The sequence below is a fragment of the Lissotriton vulgaris genome, chromosome 3_1 (assembly GCF_964263255.1).
Source record: "Lissotriton vulgaris chromosome 3_1, aLisVul1.2, whole genome shotgun sequence".
In the NCBI taxonomy this organism is placed as follows: Eukaryota; Metazoa; Chordata; class Amphibia; order Caudata; family Salamandridae; genus Lissotriton; species Lissotriton vulgaris.
In genome coordinates this window covers 982,657,833-982,676,306 of record NC_141689.1, presented here as the reverse complement: position 1 = coordinate 982,676,306, position 18,474 = coordinate 982,657,833, and the positions used below count along the sequence as shown (strand labels likewise).

The 18,474-nt window shown below is 46.2% G+C and overlaps 1 protein-coding gene across 4 annotated transcripts in view; it reads right to left on the bottom strand.

The window, feature by feature from the left end:
- The window catches only part of LOC147727294 (protein prune homolog 2-like), a 1,486,257-nt gene that overhangs the window by 1,209,905 nt on the left and 257,878 nt on the right, over positions 1-18,474 (bottom strand). For all 4 annotated transcript variants that reach the window (XM_086961350.1, XM_086961348.1, XM_086961347.1 and 1 more), the window contains exon 3: positions 14,390-14,592. In XM_086961350.1, the coding sequence (XP_086817476.1) occupies positions 14,390-14,592 (203 nt within the window). The remainder of the gene's footprint in view (positions 1-14,389; positions 14,593-18,474) is intronic.

The following is an 18,474-nucleotide window of genomic DNA, read 5'->3' as shown; positions in this document are numbered from 1 at the left end:
GCCATATAAGGAAGGACCAGCTCTGGCTTGGTTTCCCCCTGTGTCATGGTCCACTAGGCAACCCCTCACCCTAAGGGTATCTGAGGGTCTCCACCATAGGGAATCTCTGTCTCTGGTGTGTCTTGGGAAAGAAGAAGGCTGATGCTGGGATGGAGTACTGAAGTGAGGCTCCTCTACCTTTGGGCTCAACTTCCTCCAATCACCATTCATCATGTGTGCCTTTCTTTCTTTAGCTGAGATGCACTGAGCTCTCAGGGTCAGCCTCTGGCTACCTAAAGCTGGAGGCTGAGTCCCTCTGTTTGGCTTACTGGAGGGACAGGTCAGGTCTGGGGTTTTTAGGCCCCATGTTTGGCTGTGCCCAACAGTGTCCAGCTGTGGGAGTTCCCTAACTACTTTTAAGGGGGATCCCTCAGGAGTCTGACTTATTTTCACTTGGCTGGGTTTACCAGCTTCAGTGACCCTAATCTGCTGATTAAGTGGTTCTTTTGGACAGGGGGCCCTTTGGGGTCCACCACTGGCCTCCCTGGTCTCTTCAGCCCTGGGCTGACTGAGGCAGGGTAGAGAGGTGCAGGTTACCTGCTCCAGACTGGGTCCCACCTGGGAAGGGTCCACTGCCATCAGGGGCTCTGCCAGGCTAGGCCTGACTACCTCTGGGGCAGTTCCTTCAACAGGGGTAGAGTCAGTTCCCTGAGGAGGCTGGCTCTCACCTAGTGTCTGGGAGGGGGAAGACTCCTCTTCCTCCTCAATGCTCTCTGTTTGAGTGGAGTGATCCATTGTTTCAGGCTTCACAACCTCACTATCTGTCTGAGTAGAGGCTGAGACCATTTCAACCTTGCCAACCTTTTCAGGAGGGCACTCAGTCTGTGTTTGGGCTGTGACTGTCACAGCCCTCCTATCCTGTTCTGTAAAGTCTGTCTGAGCCTGGGCAGTGGCTACCACTGCCCTTCCAACCTTTTCAGGGAGGAATGGTGCTTGGACTGGGGCTGTAGCTATTACTGCCCCACTAACCTGTCTGGATAGGCCTATCATTCTGGAATGAGTTTCTTGTTCCACCCCAGCCCATGCTGAGAGTTCCAGGTCATTCCCCAGTAAGCAATCTACAGGTAGGTTATCTGTCACTGCCACTCTCATGGGCCCTGTGACATTACCCCAGCTGAGCTTGACTACTGCCATGGGATGCCTTCTCTTCATTCCATGAATGTCTGTCACCTGATAAGTAAAACCAGGGGTCAGTTGAGCAGAGGGGACCAGATGGTCACTCACCATAGTGAGGCTGGCCCCTGTGTCTCTGAATGCCTCAACTTTCTGACCATTCACTAAAACTTCTTGTCTATACTTTCCCAAAATGTGGGGTCCAGTAGTGAAGTTGGCAAACCCCATGCCAGTCTCACAGACAAGAGTGTGGTCAGGGAACCTGGCTAGGCCATAGTCCTCCTGATTGCCCAAAGTAATGCCCACCACATTCTTGGGGGCACTCCCACCACCTGGGGGATTACCACTAGTGGTAACAGGAGGTCTAGGAGTATTACTTGGGGGTGTATTTCCCTTATTACCATTTTTAGGGCAACTGGCATCACTTTTGTAATGGCCCACCTGTTTACAGGTATGGCAATAAGGTTTCTTCTGTTCTGAAGGAGTGTTCTGGGACCCACCACCCTTGTTGGAGTTTTGGGGCCCTAGGGAAGTCTTCTCTGTGGATTTATCCCCACCCTTCTCTTGAGGCTTGGTTGATTCCTTTTTCTGGTCACCACCCTGGTTTTTAGGCCTAACCCTGGTTCTGACCCATTTGTCTGCCCTCTTACCCAATTCCTGTGGGGAGGTCAACTCAGAGTCTACCAGGTGCTGATGTAATAACTGGTTCTGACAATTATTTAAGATTTGCTCCCTCATAATTAGATTATACAATCCTTTAAAATCAGTAACCTTACTACCCAGTAGCCAGCCTTCAAAAGCCTTAGTGGCACAATCAACAAAGTCAGTCCAATCTTGAGACTGAGTTTTCTGGGTGTCTCTGAACAGCATCCTGTATTGTTCAGTGGTTAAACCAAACCCATCAACCAGTACATTTTTCAAGACTTGGTAATTGTTAGCATCCTCCACCCTTGTGGTGAGGAGCTTATCTCTACCTTTACCATCAAAGGAGAGCCACAAGATAGCTGCCCACTTACTTTGGGGAACACCCTGCACAGTGCAGGCTCTCTCCAAAGCAGTAATCCATTTGTGGATGTCATCCCCTTCTTTAAAGGGGGGCACTATCTTATTCAGGTGCTTTGTATCAAAACTCCTTTCCCTATTGCTAGGTTTATTGCTGCCACCAGTGGGAACTAGCCCACATAATTCTTGCTCTCTAGCAAGGGCAAGTCTCTCTTTGGCCAGGGCAAGTTCTTCCCTTTCAATCCTCAGTTTGACTGCCCTTTCTTCAGCTTCATACACTCTCCTCTTAGGGGAAGACATTCCTCTGTGAGAAGAGTTGAGAGAGCCATTGGTTCGAAAGGATCTGCTAGAGCCTCTTGATAGAGACCTAACTCGTCCATTCCCAATGTTAAGCTGACCTGAGAGTGGGCCCAGGAGTTCCCCAGTACCAAGCTCATGTCTGCTTAAGTTGGACCTGCTTAGTCTGCTGACTTCTACCTGTCCCTTATCTGCCTCATCCCCTGACAACTCATCCTCCTCCTCAGCATCATCTGCCTCATGGAGGGGATGGATATCAAAGGGACCCTGTAAGGAGGGCAAACTTCCATCTGGATTAGAAGGGTCTGGGTTACCAGCCCTACTGGCATCATAAGCCTCTAAGAGACCAATCAGAAAGGAAGTGGTGGGGTTAGACCCCTGTTTTAGTTTCCTGAGAGTACACACTTGTCTCATCTCATGGAAGCTAAGAGCAGCATATTTTGAAGTAAGGACCTGTGGAGGGTCCACTGACACAAGGGGATACTCAGAGTTTCCTCCTTTGTCTGACATGCTGATTCTAGTGTGGTGTAAGTGATGCACCTACCTACACTATGTGTTACCTACTGATCCCTTGCTAGAGTTGCAGCCAAGGTGTGCTAAGCCTTGAGGAGCTACAACAGCTGGTTCAGTAGAACTCAGAGTATTCTAAGCTTTAGTTATATGTACCTAACAGTACTTATGTGATCTTTCAACAAGATATTCTTAGGATACGTGTGGTAAAACAACAGCAAGCTCAAATCCCACCGCTGCCACCAATGTGAGAAGGTGGCCTGATATGCAGTGCTCACTATTCTAGTGAACACTATGTATCAGTCCAGCAACCCTTATTGATGATTGGTTGTAAGTCAACCTTATAGACCAGCTATCCTAGTAGCGTGGATACGAGCAGTCTAAGGCTAAAGACTCGAGAGGGCGTGTTAAGCCAGCTGTTTACCACACATATACCCCTTGAATACCAAGTGAAAGGACACCACACAAGTGTTATGAAAATAAACAGTTATTTATTTAAAGATCACAACAGCCCTGTACTCTTTATGAGGACAGGGTACTAAGCACAAACCAAAACTCTTACAAAAATACTTAAGTTAGCACAGTATATACAAATGCCCGAGGGGCACGGAAAACCATATACTCTGAAAGTGGAATGCGAAATTCCTAGCAGGTAAGTACAGTACTAATAGCTTTTGGAATCGCTAGGACTTGACTAGGGAATCGTTAGATTATGTCTAGGAGGCCTAGGGGACTCGGGTGCAGTGTGTGCACTCTCACGCGAGATGCGGGACAAAAGTCTATGGTAGCTAGGAATTAGAAAGTTAGTGTTCTCGGGCGAACCCGACCTGGTAGGGAGAAAACGAAAGTAGATTCTGACCCTTGGATAGTGAGGCTATGCTGGGGCACCGAAATGCCGAAGTTACCTAGCCCAGGGGCTGCAGCTGCATAGGTCTGAAAAGACGTCGGGAATCCTCGTAGACGGACCAGGAGCCGGAAGAAAAGATGCTGGCCGGTGACCAGTGAAGAAAGTTCAGTCGGATCCAAGCCTGGATCTTGAAGATAGATGACACCTGAAAGCAGAGGGGACCAAGTTCGAGACTACTAGCCAGTAGTCAGTGGGCACCAGGAGGGCACCGGATGGTAGCCACCTCGACTAGGTGAGTGGGTGACGCTTGACTCGAAGATCTCACGGACCAGGAGGCGTTGTCGGCGACCAGGATGGAGGATCGAGCTGTCCCACGAAGATAGAAGCTGTCGGCGTCGCTGGACCCAGGATTGGGCAACAAAGCCTTGGCAAATTCAAGCCCACGCGGTGGACCTAAAATGGCGTCTGGAGTGGACCAGGAGGGTCCGGGGTGCCTCTCTTGAAGAAGGAAGCAAAGGCCAGCCTGGAGCAACCAGACCAGCAGTCGTGAAGTCGTTGGGCGTCGTTCAGAGGGCCACAAGCCAGCCGGCTAGTAGCCAAACAACGCGGTGCACAGCAAACAGCAGAAGGGCCCCACGCAGATCGTGGAGATGCAGGGAGGCTGATCTTGGATGCTGGAGCTGCGCAGGGTTGGGGCTTCTCGGACCCCAAAGCACTCACCAGTGGAGGACACGGTGGGCTTGCAGTAAAGATGTCGTGCAGTCTTGGCGATCGTCGGTCCCTCGAGGTCTCGTCGCACTCACGGTTCTCAGCTTTGCTGTAGAGGTGAGTAGAGGTCAGAGGTGCCAGGGAAGCCGGGTCTCGTCGAGCTGGGTCGTCGGATTCGTGATGAAGGACTTGCAGCAGACCGCAGTGTTTCTTTAGGATGGTGCCTGCGGATGCAGGGTGACTACTCCTTAGTCACAAGGGAGAATCTTGATGAAGAAATCTTGATGTCCTTTCGAAGAAAGTCGTGTCTTGATTCCAAAGATGATCTAATTTTAACAGGGGGCCCGCTCCCATCTTTATACTAAAAAAGGGGGCTGACCCGGTGACTAGGTCCTGCCTATGGGTGGGACTAGGTGGGGGGTGGTTACACCCCTCAGCCATGCCGGACTTCCCCAGGCCAGGGGCTGGTGTGCCCCTGGAACTGGTTCAGACCGGCCTATGCGTAGTGAGCACCGGGGTGCCACTCAGCAGTCACCTTCCTGTAAAGCCCTGCCTACCCAGGATACACAAAACCATGTCTGGGACGGTGCTAGCACCGCCCCTGACAGGAAACCCTTTGTCCAGGCTCCCCTCGCTGGAAGGACTCCCAGCTGCAGGGGGTCAGACTCGTGTCTGTGGTGGCAGCATCCATTTTGTGGAGCTGAGGCTTCAGTTAACTTTAACCGGGGTTCACAGTTACATACATGTCGTGTCCCTCTAGAAGGGTGGAATGCTAACCCCGTCGCCAGAATTGGCGAGGGGTTAGTATTCCAATTCGTATGACACCTTACTCGACATGTTTTGATAAAGCAATACCAAAGATAGCATTTAACCGCGAGGATTATAATGCACTTAAGAGTATATGGTATGCGATATCATGGAACAGCTATTAGGACTTGATTCCGCAAGCTGCAGACAGGCTCAGCTCATGCCAGAGCACCATCTCACACGATTCCAAGCACTCTGCCTTCAGGATTGTCAAGGCCTGCCATAGGAGTGACTGATAGGAATCTGTGTGTCCATTTTAGGGTTAGGTATAGGTATACTACACCTACAGCAAAGGGTGATTACCCGACTTTGCCCCAGCTGTCATGCAGCCAGTTGTGTCAAATTTAGGAGGCCAGCCAGGGGTGGCATAATACATGCTGCAGCCCCTGGCAGCCCTGGGTACACCTATGCCCTGAGTTACAGGGTCTGATAGGGTGGCCCAGTACCAATTGGAAATGTACCTAGGGTACATGGAATCCATTTTAAAGAGAGAGCAGTAGGCCTGGGGTCCTGATTGGCAGGGTCCCAGGTCGACTATGTCCAAAACCAGCTAAAACACAGGGCAAAAAGTTGGGGGCAACCATAGTCAGGATGTACCTTCCTACAGTCCCATCGAAACCTATCGACGTTATGTGTGAGCCAGACAAGGGTGCCCTTGGAATCAGTCGTTTTGATAACACACTACGTGTCGCCCCAGTGTCTACCAAGAATGGAGACTCTGTACCCAAGACCTTAGCGGTGACATAAGGACCTTGCTGGTCAACACAGAGCTCGACTGGATCCCTCCCTTGCCCCTGGCAGTCCTATGCAAAATCAGGGGCATTTTCACCTTCGGATAGCTGACATTGATTCTGTCGGGGACGGTCAAATGTATTCAGTCTTCCTGATCTGTCATTATTAGTGTCGTTGGAGTTCCCTCGTCCCTGTACTCTATTCCTCGGACCACCTGCCACATCCCTGGAATCCCTATTTCTATTCATCTCTAGCAAAACCGGACACTGGGTTTTCCAATGGCCGAACCCTTTGCAGAAGGCGCATTGGTCATTGCTAATGTCTCTCCGTCCAGTGTGAGATGTCGGGGTGTGATCCTTAGGAGGTAGATCTCTGGGGGCGTTTGATTGGTAGTTCCCCCTTTGATGTTCCCGTCCTAGCGCTATACCCTGTATCTGGGCTATCATTACCCTTTCCTTCAAATCTTTCTTCTTTTTCTCGGACGCCCTATCATTCTCATTCTTTTGGTGCTCGTAATACTGAGCCATCTGAAGGATAGCTGCGGGTTTGGAGGCCCCCCAACTGCTCTCACTTGTCTGTAGTTTTTGGGAGACTTCTTGAGTTAGTCCTTTTACATAATTTTGCACAAACAGGTGCTGTCCGGTTGCGGTGGTCATGTCCTGGCCACTGTAGTCGGAGAACACTGTCTCGAATCGGGAAAAGTATTCTGACACATCTTCCTGGGGTTTCTGTCGACAGGCCGTGACTATCGACCAGTCTACTTTTCTTTCCGGGACCAGTGTTTTTAATTTCTGGACTATTTTATCTGGGAGTTCCAGTATGTCTTTCACTGGTTTGCTCCCCGGTTCTCGCTGTCTATCTAGTTTACCGAGTTGGTCCCAGGTATGTCCAAACAGATCCGTGTGGTCAGCCTTCCGGATTTGCTTCCACACGTCAGCCGGCAGACATAGCCCAAAGAACAAGTCAATATCTGCTAAGGTCATTATTGTCGAACCCAAGGCTGTGCCTAATTCGGTGTAAAATGCTGTCGGGTTCTTTCTTAAGTCGGGCAGGGTTTGCTTGAAGGTTAGGATATCTTGTCGGTCCCATGGTTGGTAAACCCAATTGTACACAACCCTCCCTTTTGCATTTTCATTATTAATATCATCGCTCGTTCCCTGGCCCCGTGGCGGGATCCAGTAAGGAGCCGCTTCTCTGATAGGCATCATAGTATTGGCTACTTCTGCCGAGGTTGTGTCAGGGACCGTAACCTTGGCTTCTGGTTTCTGTTCTGCGAGGTGGCGGAAGACCTCAAGCATTTGCATGAAGAGCTCCGTCGCCTCACGTTCAGTCCCATCTCCGACATCAATCTTCCTATACAGTGTTGTTAGTTTAGCGGGACCCTTGCTCTGATACCTATCTTCATACGCGTTCAGGGTGTGGTAGCTGAATCGCAAAATAAAATGCCGTCTGTGGCTTTCGGCATGTGAATTATATATGTTCATTGTGTACTCTTCGCTCTCCCTTCGTTCTACCAAGGTCTTTGCTATTTTGTCGATCCCGTCCCGCTCATCTTTGCTTAATCTATTTAATCTGGCCGATGATTGTTTGCTAGACTCGGGGTCGTCTGATGAGGTTGTTAATGTGGCTGGTGCAAAGGCCGTGAGGGCTGGTGCACTAGCGCTGAGATCGCTTTCGCTCACACTCGGAGCGTGAAAGCTTTGCCGGCAGGGGGCATATGGAGGGGGCATGTAGATGGTTGGGGGACCTAGTAGCAACTCATCGTTCGTCCGTTGTTTGGAGGGCAATTCAGGGTAGAGCGCAGAGGGGGTCCTAACAGGACATTGGCCTGTCGACCCTGATTCTTGATTTTGCATAGTTTCCTTTCTTTCTTTTATTTCTTCTTCTAGTTGCTTTGCGGCTAGGTGGGCTGCCTTTCGTAATTCTTTCCCTATTTTTGCTTCTTCTCTTTTCTTTCGCTGTTCCGTTTCTTTGCGCCACATGCCGATACTGTCGAGCATAGTGGGCGTGGTCTTATTCTTCTGGAGCGCTATTTCTAATGTTTTTATTTTATTTTCGTCAAAGGAACCTATCAGTGACCACTGACTTTCAAGGTTCTTTTTCGTATATTTATGCCATAGTTTAGTGTAAGCTATAGCGACTAGTCCATACTTAGTGAACATGTCCTTATTAGGGGTGCCCTCCAGTGGAGCTGGATGGTTCATCTCTAATAAGCGGTCCGGGCTAAACAGGCTACCAACCAGTGGGGAGAAGACAGGCATGACGGATTACAACGGGGACAAAAGTCTGCACTACCTATCTTATCACGGCGGACAAAGACTAGACAGAATATTTCTATTCTACGTTGTTTGGAGGCCGTGAATACCTCAAAAGAACCAATACCGAATAATCGGCCAATCAAACAATCCAGTGGGGAGAATAAGTGGGCCCGAAAAATTATCGCTACCCACTCTTTCTCTACCTGCAAAGAGAGGCCTTGTTCTTCCCTGTTTGCAGACAAAGAATCTCCAGACAATAATCCACGAACGATAGTTCGGGAAACAGTGGGGGAGGAAGATAGGTACGACGGATTACAATGGGGACAAAAGTCTGCGTTACCTATCCTTCACTGCTTGCAAAGAGAGAGCCTGTTTGCTTTTCCCCGTTTGCAGACAGTGAATCTCCAGAGGGTTTCAACAAAGCGTAATACTAGTATTATCCAAAAACAATTTCCTCAATTCGTCGTGTTTACACGACCTTACCCGGACCGCATGGACGGTTTCCTGTCCTCTGGATCCAGCGCCCGATCGTCCTCTCTCCTTCGTGTTGTTCGCGGCACTCCTGATGGTTCCCAGTCAGGACCGTAGATCACTCGAGAGAGGTCTGTTCAGAACTAGTGAAGGTCGGATGATCGGCTGTCAGACGAGGGTCTATCGGACATGAGCTCTTCCCGATCGTTGCAGTCGTTCACTCTGTCATCGGGACCTCTCCCACTGGATCCACGTGTCGCTGATGGGCCCCACGCTTTGGGACGCCAATTTGTAGAAAAAGGTAGGGCTAGGACCTTTCTCAAGATTTGCCCGGCGCTAACCGCCCTTGTACCATTCAAGTTTACCAAGCAATGAGGCAGGCGCCGGAGACCAGAAGGCAGGAAACAGAAGTTTATTCCGACGGAGCAGAACACATCAGATCAGACAACAAGGTATCATGTCGAGGTGCTCTAACAGCCACTCAGAGGCCTGGCCTCTTATACACTGGTTTATGGCATGTGACCTTCCTTCAATACAATCACAACTTTGTAGGGCATGGGAAACGACATCCCCGTAATCCTCGTGTTAATCCCACCCCCATATACATTCACAATGGAGGTCCTCATTCTGCTGATAAGAGAGAGGGTCATCACGCAGCTGAGTGTTCCGTCGAGTCTTAGGATGTGTGCGCCTGATCATATCACAGGGGGTGGGGAGGCCTGGATCAATAGAGGGCCCTTTGAAGGAGAGCGACCTCATACAATGTAGGGCAGTAAATGATATCTCCCGGCTTAGGCAATGGCCTCGGACCTGTGTGGACAGTCGGACACGGGGTGAGGGGCCATCAATGGAGTGGTATTCATACTGTGTGGACAATCCAGCGCAGAGGGGAGGTTTATCAACAGAGGGGCATTCATGGGAGGAGAGGAGGTGTTGGTCAGGCGCTGGCGTGACTCCCAAGGACAGGGTCACGCAGAAGGGTCGTGCTCATAAGGAGGAGGGAGGGGGAGCCAGGGTGCGCGGAGGATGCTTGCTAGGTCAGAGGGGCATGCTGGCGATCGATCGTGGACAGGGAGTCCATGATATCTAAAATGGCTGCCGTGCGCGTAGTACATAGGTGACCTAGAATGGCTGCCGTGCACGTAGTGCATAGGTGACAAGCTGGCGCAGATGATGTTCAGATCGCAAACTAAAATTCCACAGCTGTGCAGTCTGGATTCTACCTCATGCCTCTGTAAACGCCCTACAGACAATCTCTGAATCTTTATCTCACTCCCTCGTCTTTTCCCCTTTTGGTTTGTTCTATCTCTTGCTGTGGGTCGCGCTGTACATACACGCCCATGCAGCGCTACGCACGGAATGGGCGTCGGCAGGCCTTGGGTAAATCCGGACGCACACACAGTGGAGACATGTACTCAGCTACGGCCGCAGGTCGGCTTCCTGACAGCAACCACTTAAGGGTCAGCCCTGTTGCTGGTAAAGCCAACCCTACGCGCGAGTTCCAGATCTGAATAACGTATGCCAAGTGTCCTCCTTGTCAGTTTCTGCCCTGGAAGAACTTTTCATGCAAAATACATTATGGAGAAAGTAGGCCTGGCTGTGACTTCACTGGCTTCTGGTTACAGAAACCTCGATAAATGTCACAGACAGCATATATACTGTGGTAGAACATGGAAGCGGCACACACAGTACGACAGTAGAACTGTGTATGTTTTGTGTTTTGTCCCCTCCTGGCAGAACCTCCATTTATTACTTGCAGCTCACGTAACCCGGGACAGCAAAGTGTCTTAATTTAACATGGCGGGTTTCCCAGCACATGGTCTCCCGATAGCTTCTGTTTTTCCCTCAGGAATTTAAGGAAATGGGTTTGTTGCATCTTTTGCATGTTTGGACCCATGAACATACTTCAGATGTACAACTTAAGTGCGGCGTGCCACATTTAGCTAGTATGTGGACAACAGACCGGAAGAGCCAAAGCTTTGCAAAAGCCTCTTCTCTTCTGCTTTCAGAGAGCATCATATGTCAGAGCTAATCTAGGCTGGCTGTCCTTTCAGGTCTGCACTGTGGTTTGCATTCTATCCAGATGATTGTGCTTTAAGTTAGGATCTTATAGTCTGACAGGTCATGTTGTGTTATGTGGTATGTTATGTTACGTCACGTTATGGTTTGTTAATTTGTTAATGGTATTTTAGCGCATATCAGAGTTTCATAAAGTGCTGCACTTCACCTTTCCTTTCAAATACTTCATAGCGCTGGCTGCAGAAGAGTTGAATTGTTGGGTTTTTGAATTGTTGATGGAATGTTAGAATCCAATTTACACGGTCAGTCAAGCTTCTCCCCATGTTTTGTGCGGTCTTGAACTCTCCAGTTTTCATTCCTTTCCTGAACCACATTATGCACAAGAAATGTTAATTTTTGTTGTGCAAAATCTGACATCTGTATGGAATGGCACAGCCGTATTATTGATAGATGATTAAATTAAACTGTATGATTGTGCATCATTAGGAAGAAAAAAAAACATTGTCAAGCCAATATGTCTCACTTTTTGTACTAGGCATGGACCTACCGCCTTTGTCAATGTATTTTTTTTTTTTTTTACACCAGATGCCTTCAAGCAAGCACACAAATGCTCAGCAGCTATCTTGTCATTGATTTTCTTATATTTTAAAACAGTACATTACACTCTTTTTTCAAAATGGTCTCGTTAGGAGAAAGAACTCCTCCCGAACCCCACAAAGGTGGTTCACGCTCCCTCCACTAGCTCGCCCCAGTGAAGTACGATAATTGTTTTACGCCTCACCACTTTCAAATGTCACCAACCGCCACTGCTTAGAAGTGACGTATTTGTACAAATAAAGTAGTGTAAGACTTTGGAAGTGCTTTTAATTCAAAAGTCGAATTTGCATATAGTTTTATTTTAAAAGCAGCATGCAAAGCAGGGATGCCCTAAAAATGACAGCAAGCAATACAGCAATGCACACTTAGGTGCATTAAATCTACTGGGTCTCTAAACCTACATGCCCTACCATATACTAGGGACTTACAGGTAGGTTGTCAGTACCAATTGTAATTATACCTAATTACCAGGTACTTTTTAATCAGAGCACAAGGCCTGTATCTGGCTAAAAGAGCCCAGGGAACAATCAGAGTCAGAAAACCAGCATCTAGTAGTCAAAAGGGGGGCAAACATGGGGTGACACTGCAAAACGCCCAGGTTTCTCATATAAACCTGTCTGCTTTCTTACAGAAAATAAAATTTACTACTTGGTGGATTTGGGGTGGTACTCAAGCTTCCCTACTTATAGTTATTTAAAGGGAAACACTACTCTACATGGAGCCAATGTCGATTATGCTTTCCCCAACTCTGACTGTATAGTCGTATTGTCTTAAACCTAATGTGAATACATCTGATATAGTTTAGGTTTTTTGAGGTTTAAGCATATGTACCAGTTTAGCAGTTTTACACATTTTGAAAGCAGCAGTGAAGTTTTACTAATAGTTTATAGCCAAACCAATCAAAAAGTCAGCTTGAGGAAGGGTTCAATGTAAATATCATTCTCTGTTTTGTGACATTTAACCCTTTACTGTGCAACGGTGGGATGAAAAATGTTTTGTAAGAGGCAACATGGTGAATTTTGAGCATGTTCACTCAGCAAAACAAGGAGATAAGTTGCTCATGGAAAATGTGATGGTTTGTGGGATACTTCAGAATTGCACATCACACTCTTCATTTCATGGTGACAGCCCCAGAAAAACATAGAGGTGATCCATCTTTTCCAGATCTCTGAGGTGAGCCTCATTGTGAAACCTACTGAGTCCTTTCAGTCATTTCCTCATTATTAGACAACATTTTCAGTATTATGTGCCGACAGGCTGTAGTGCAATTGGCAGCAGGGCAGATTCGCTTACAGTGTCCAACAAGGGGATGTATCTTGTGCCTGTTTGGACACCTATGCAAAGTTATATATCATGATGCAACTTTTGAGGCCTCTAAAGCAGTAGGATGAATTAACCAAATTCTGCATTGATGGTACTTGCTGGGTAAAACATTGGCATGGAACATGAAGGCAAGTAAAGGAACATTTCAAATTATGGCAACTAATGTTCTGAAAGAACATATCGTGTTCAGGTTTGAGGACATGATCATGAACTGCAAACAATAGAGACTGTTTGGGCATGAGTTAAGGCATATATGCAAAACGTCAAGGTCAACATGCAGCCTGCGGAAAACAATCTGACATCAGCAGTAACAGGTTGGTACCACTGCAGGGGGCAGTGGTGATGGTGGAAACTCACACCAGTTTTAATTCTCGAAGTCTAGCTTGCAGATTGAGAGGCAGGGGCTTAGTCTTGGTGATGTGAACTATGTGATTCTGACGTGGCAGTGTCCATGACATCTAAGTGCATGGGTTCAGGATTGCAGTGACTGTCTTTTATACTGGTAATTAATCAAAAATTGGGGAGCAGGGTAAACGGTCCATTCATCACCCCGGTAACAGTTATTTGATAATCAAAAAGAAGAATGGACACTTGTTACCACTTTAACCATTGGTTAAAATTGGACACTCTCATAAACGCGGTGTTATTCGTGCGGTGTATGTTTTTCTTCCGCCCCTCACACGCGTTATGGCATTTATCATCGAGTGCACCAATAACGTGCTGTATGCCAAGCCTCAACCCGAGGCAACCTCTGGCATTAGTGGCAGTGTCCAGAGATAAGGGAAGGTAGGGCACCCAAAAAAAGGAGGTTAAGAAGCTAATACTACACCGGTGAAAGTTTTATTAAAAAAGGGGGGGTGAAGTATTGCTAATAAAATAAATTGCGGTATAATAGGAGATCGAGTTATTGGATCTCTTTATACCTTTTTAATAGCGTGACGCTATTAAAAAGGTATAAAGAGATCCAATAACTCGATCTCCTATTATACCGCAATTTATTTTATTAGCAATACTTCACCCCCCCTTTTTTAATAAAACTTTCACCGGTGTAGTATTAGCTTCTTAACCTCCTTTTTTTGGGTGCCCTACCTTCCCTTATCTCTGGACACTGCCACTAATGCCAGAGGTTGCCTCGGGTTGAGGCTTGGCATACAGCACGTTATTGGTGCACTCGATGATAAATGCCATAACGCGTGTGAGGGGCGGAAGAAAAACATACACCGCACGAATAACACCGCGTTTATGAGAGTGTCCAATTTTAACCAATGGTTAAAGTGGTAACAAGTGTCCATTCTTCTTTTTGATTATCAAATGTCTTTTATACTGCTTGTAGAGAGTGCCTCTTTCTCAACAAATATCTTATATAGTATATTGATTTGTGAGGTCATCCTTTAAATTTATAAAGTGGAGGAGATGGGATTACAGCATTCCTTGGGTTTTTATCCTTATCTCAATGACATTCAGATCGTTTATATTAATTACGGAATACTTGCTATCTTTGCCAGTGATCTGGTCAATCCCGCCTCACTTTGAGAACTCAGACCATCTGTTAATTCATGGAATACTTCCCCAGCAGTCGAAGCAAAATGGCCAATCACCACATAACCAGAGCAACACATCGAACTGAAATATTGATATCAAGCAGTGGGATTAGGATTTTCTGTACCTGGACAGCGCACAGCGATGAACGAGGGTCACAGATAGTTTTCCTTCCTCATCCAGCTGCAGTAAGTTGATTTCATCTCGGAATATGAGGCATGACTCAGGGATGCTCAGCTCTTCCAGAATGAATCGTATCTCGCTGTAAAAGCGGAATTCCGCCCTGGCAGTATTCAGCACCGGTAGGCAGAGGACGTCGGGAGGGCTGATCTGCAACAGAAGGTGGCCAGGTCAGAGCAGAAGAAATCATTGTCCACAGGTAACCAATCGTGAGGTTTTAGAGGACAGCAGCACATGCAAGGAAATGTCTTACCTAAGCAACACTTTGGTAGGTGTTAAACCCCATTGGACCCCAATGTCTGACAAACATTGATGTGCTTCCTGCAGAAGGCCACGAGATTGCAGCCCTCACAAATGTGCAATGAGTGCAAGGGCTTTAACTTCATTGTTTACTTTCGTTAGTTACATCTACATCTATTGATAACATGACCAGTGTACTGGCTCTTTATTCTGAGAACAGATTATATCTGGACCTGTGCAGAGTTTCAATTACACCAGAATAATTGGAGTCATTTCGGTAATTCTGCATTACTCTTTGACTCCTTGAGTGGCTACGATCGCTGCTTTTTTATTTCATGTTGCATTTAGCACGGTTATCTTAGTGCAAAACGCATCCTCCCATCCATTTTAGACACAAGGGCGCATTTTTCAAAAAGAAAGTAGAGCTAAATGCTGGGAGTAATTTGGAGGAAAATCCTACCCCCGGCCCACATTTAGCGCTAATTCTTACATGGACATGAGGGGGGCGGGGGGGGGGGGGGGGCATTTTGCCCTAAGAAAATAGGGCTAAATGCAGGCTTACTCTTTTCGCGTAATTCCGTGTAATCTTGCAGAATTTTGGGCTAAATTTATAAGATTACGCCGAACAGAATTTAGCAAAATAAGCCCACTCCTAGTTATTTCTTGTTAATGTTGTTGACTCATACAACGTTTAAGTACATAATTTGCATACTCCTATGCATTTACTGTTGTAGGAATTGTCAAATATCAACATTCTAGTGATAGTAACAATGTAATGAAGCAAAGGTAAACAATTCTGTAGTTTTGTCTGAAGACCTTATAGCAGTAAATAATGTATATATAAATTCAGTAAAAAACATTGCTTACAGAGAAGTGAAATGGCCTGTGTAGTACCAATACCTAGACGTTCCATCTCTAGTTGAAGTGACTTCAAGTTTACAAAGAAAAATCATGAAAGTTACAAAAAAATTGAGTTAACATAGCTATGGCAACTTACCTCCATGAATGTACTGCTCAGGATCTGAAGCATTACATTACAGATGTCATCACACAATCAATGACCTCGACAGTGATATCATTGATGATATTACTTACAGCATCAACAATGACATCATTAATGATGATGTAATTGATGTCCTCACCACATAGCTCTGTACATTTCAACTGTTGATTCTTGTAATTGCCAGTTAGCCATGTCTCCCACTCTCTATGTTTCTTTCTACACCACTCGCCATCTGTGAGCATGAGAATCTGGCCGATGATATATCTACAGCAATATACACGGGGGAGTCTTATGGGTAAATAACACATCTGGGAAATGAACCAACTGGTTATAAAATGCGGATGCCAGAAATGTCCATAAATTGGAATTCGGGGGAATAATTGCATGTTCAGAATATAGGAATTTAAATAATATCAGGAAGGGATATTTTTCTTGTAATTGTGTAAGAGGTCAGTCTTCAGTCAGGAACGACACAAACATTCCAGAATTGAAGTCTGCTCTTAAATTTAAACTTTCTCCGAACATGTTTTTGGTTTGATTGGAGCACCTATAAACTGATCAAAATACTTTTTTCAGTTCTAGAACTCATATCAGCATCAAAAACGTGGATAATCTAACGGTAGAGATTTTCGGGAATGTTTTTGTGGATACAAAAAAACATTTTTCTGGATTTTAACTACAGCATTCCAGAAATCTCAAATGTGTCCACTTTCAAAAACCAACCGTAGAGATTTTTATTTATTCACAAAAACCTGTCAACGTGCCAATAACTTCGGAGTTTGAATAGTCAGTAATAAGCAATAGGTTTCAGAACTTTTATTTAAATTAACTGTTCAATACATACTGGGGCAGATGTACGACCGTTTTTTGCCATCGCAAAAGGGGAATTAGGTCCATTGGAAAAGCAAAATTATCTGCCGCATTCACAAACCATATTTTGCCAGTAGGCAACCTATTTCTGGCTCGCAAAATATGGTTTGCGACTAGCTCTTTGGAAGGGGCGTGCCAAGGGCGTCCCTTTCTATTAGCGAGTCTAACAGCATTGTATGATTGTTTTACACAGTTTACCACCTACTTAAAGTAGGTGGTAAGCCACTCGCAAACAGAAGGGCTCCCGTTTGTGAATGGGTACGAAAATATTTTTTAAGAGCAGGCATTGGTCCCAGAGACCACTGCCTGCCCTTAAAAAATGCAACTGAAAAGTTACATTTTTCTTTTTTAAATGCAGCCTGTTTTCTTTTAAGGAAAATGGGCTGAATTTTTTTTTAAAAATTGCTTTATTAAGAAAGCCGGCAAAGACATGGTGGTCAGCTGACCACAGCAGGCCATCATCCCTGGGAGTGCTAGCCATTTGCAATGGGGTAACAAATTGGCACTTGCCTAAATTGCACCTGTCTCATCAATAATAATGAGGCATGCAATTTGTGACCCCATTAGGAATTGCAAACAATATCTGAGACACTATTGTACATTCCATTTTGCGAGTCGCAAATTGCGAGTTGCAATTTGACGCAATTTGCGACTCGCAAAATGGCATGGTTGTACATTTGGCCCACTCTGATCTGTGATAAGTTTAGAACATTCCGACCAATCCAAAAAGGCATTTATGAGCACTTGAATAAGTACTACAGAAGTCCTGATTCACCCGCTCGTAAATGTTTTTGTGAACTGGCCCTGAAATATCGAACTCTGTGAATGAAACTGCTTTCTGCTTGTATTAACTGTGTATGACTATTACCCGAATTTTATTGTTTTAGAGGTTTAGGGGCCGTATTAAATGCCATTTCTAATAACATGAAGTAGTATTACAGCAGTAACTTGTGAATTGTGAATTGGTCCTATTGGGTTACAGGATCTTTAACTCAACTCACGTACTGTAGGTTAAACATGGTTGGTGGTTGAGAGCATGTTTTTATGTTCACAACCATTGAAGAAATGTGTATTCTCACTTTCAAATGCAATGTTTGTTGGTATTTCACAAAATGAAAAAGGGAAGTGACATGCAACACATTCCTTTGAGGTATTTTACTGTATCAGAGATGTTCAAGTTCAAGTTCAAGTTCAGTAATTTGTATAGCGCACTACTCACCCAGAGGGTCTCAAGGCGCTTGAGGGAGGGTGGGTGCATTACTTATCGAATAGCCAGGTTTTTAGCTGCTTTCTGAAGGAGAGGTGGTTCTGTGTGAGGCGGAGGTGAGTGGGGAGAGAATTCCAGGTTTTGGCCGCTAAGTAGGAGAAGGATCTTCCTCCCATGGTGGATCTATTGATGCGTGGTAATGCGGCTAGGGCTTGATTGGATGAACGTAGTTGGAGGGTGGGTGTGTAGAAGGACAGTCGTTTGTTGAGGCATTCGGGTCCTAGTTCATAGAGGGCCTTGTGTGCGTGGGTGAGGAGACGAAACGTTATTCTCTTGTTGACGGGAAGCCAGTGGAGATCTTTCAGGTGACCGGAAATGTGAGCTTGAAGGGGGATGTCCAGTATGAGTCTGGCTGAGGCGTTTTGGATGCGTTGGAGTTTTTTCTGTAGTTTGGCTGTGGTTCCGGCGTAAAGGGTGTTTCCATAATCTAGTCGGCTAGTAACTAGTGCGTGGATGACTGTCTTTCTTGTTTCGGTGGGGATCCAACGGAACATTTTTTTGAGCATGCGTAGGATGTTGAAGCATGATGATGAGACGGCGTTGACTTGTCTGGTCATCGATAGGGAGGAGTCTAGGATGAAGCCCAGGTTACGTGCGTGGTCCGTAGGTATGGGTGCTGTGCCCAGAGCCGGTGGCCACCATGAGTCGTCCC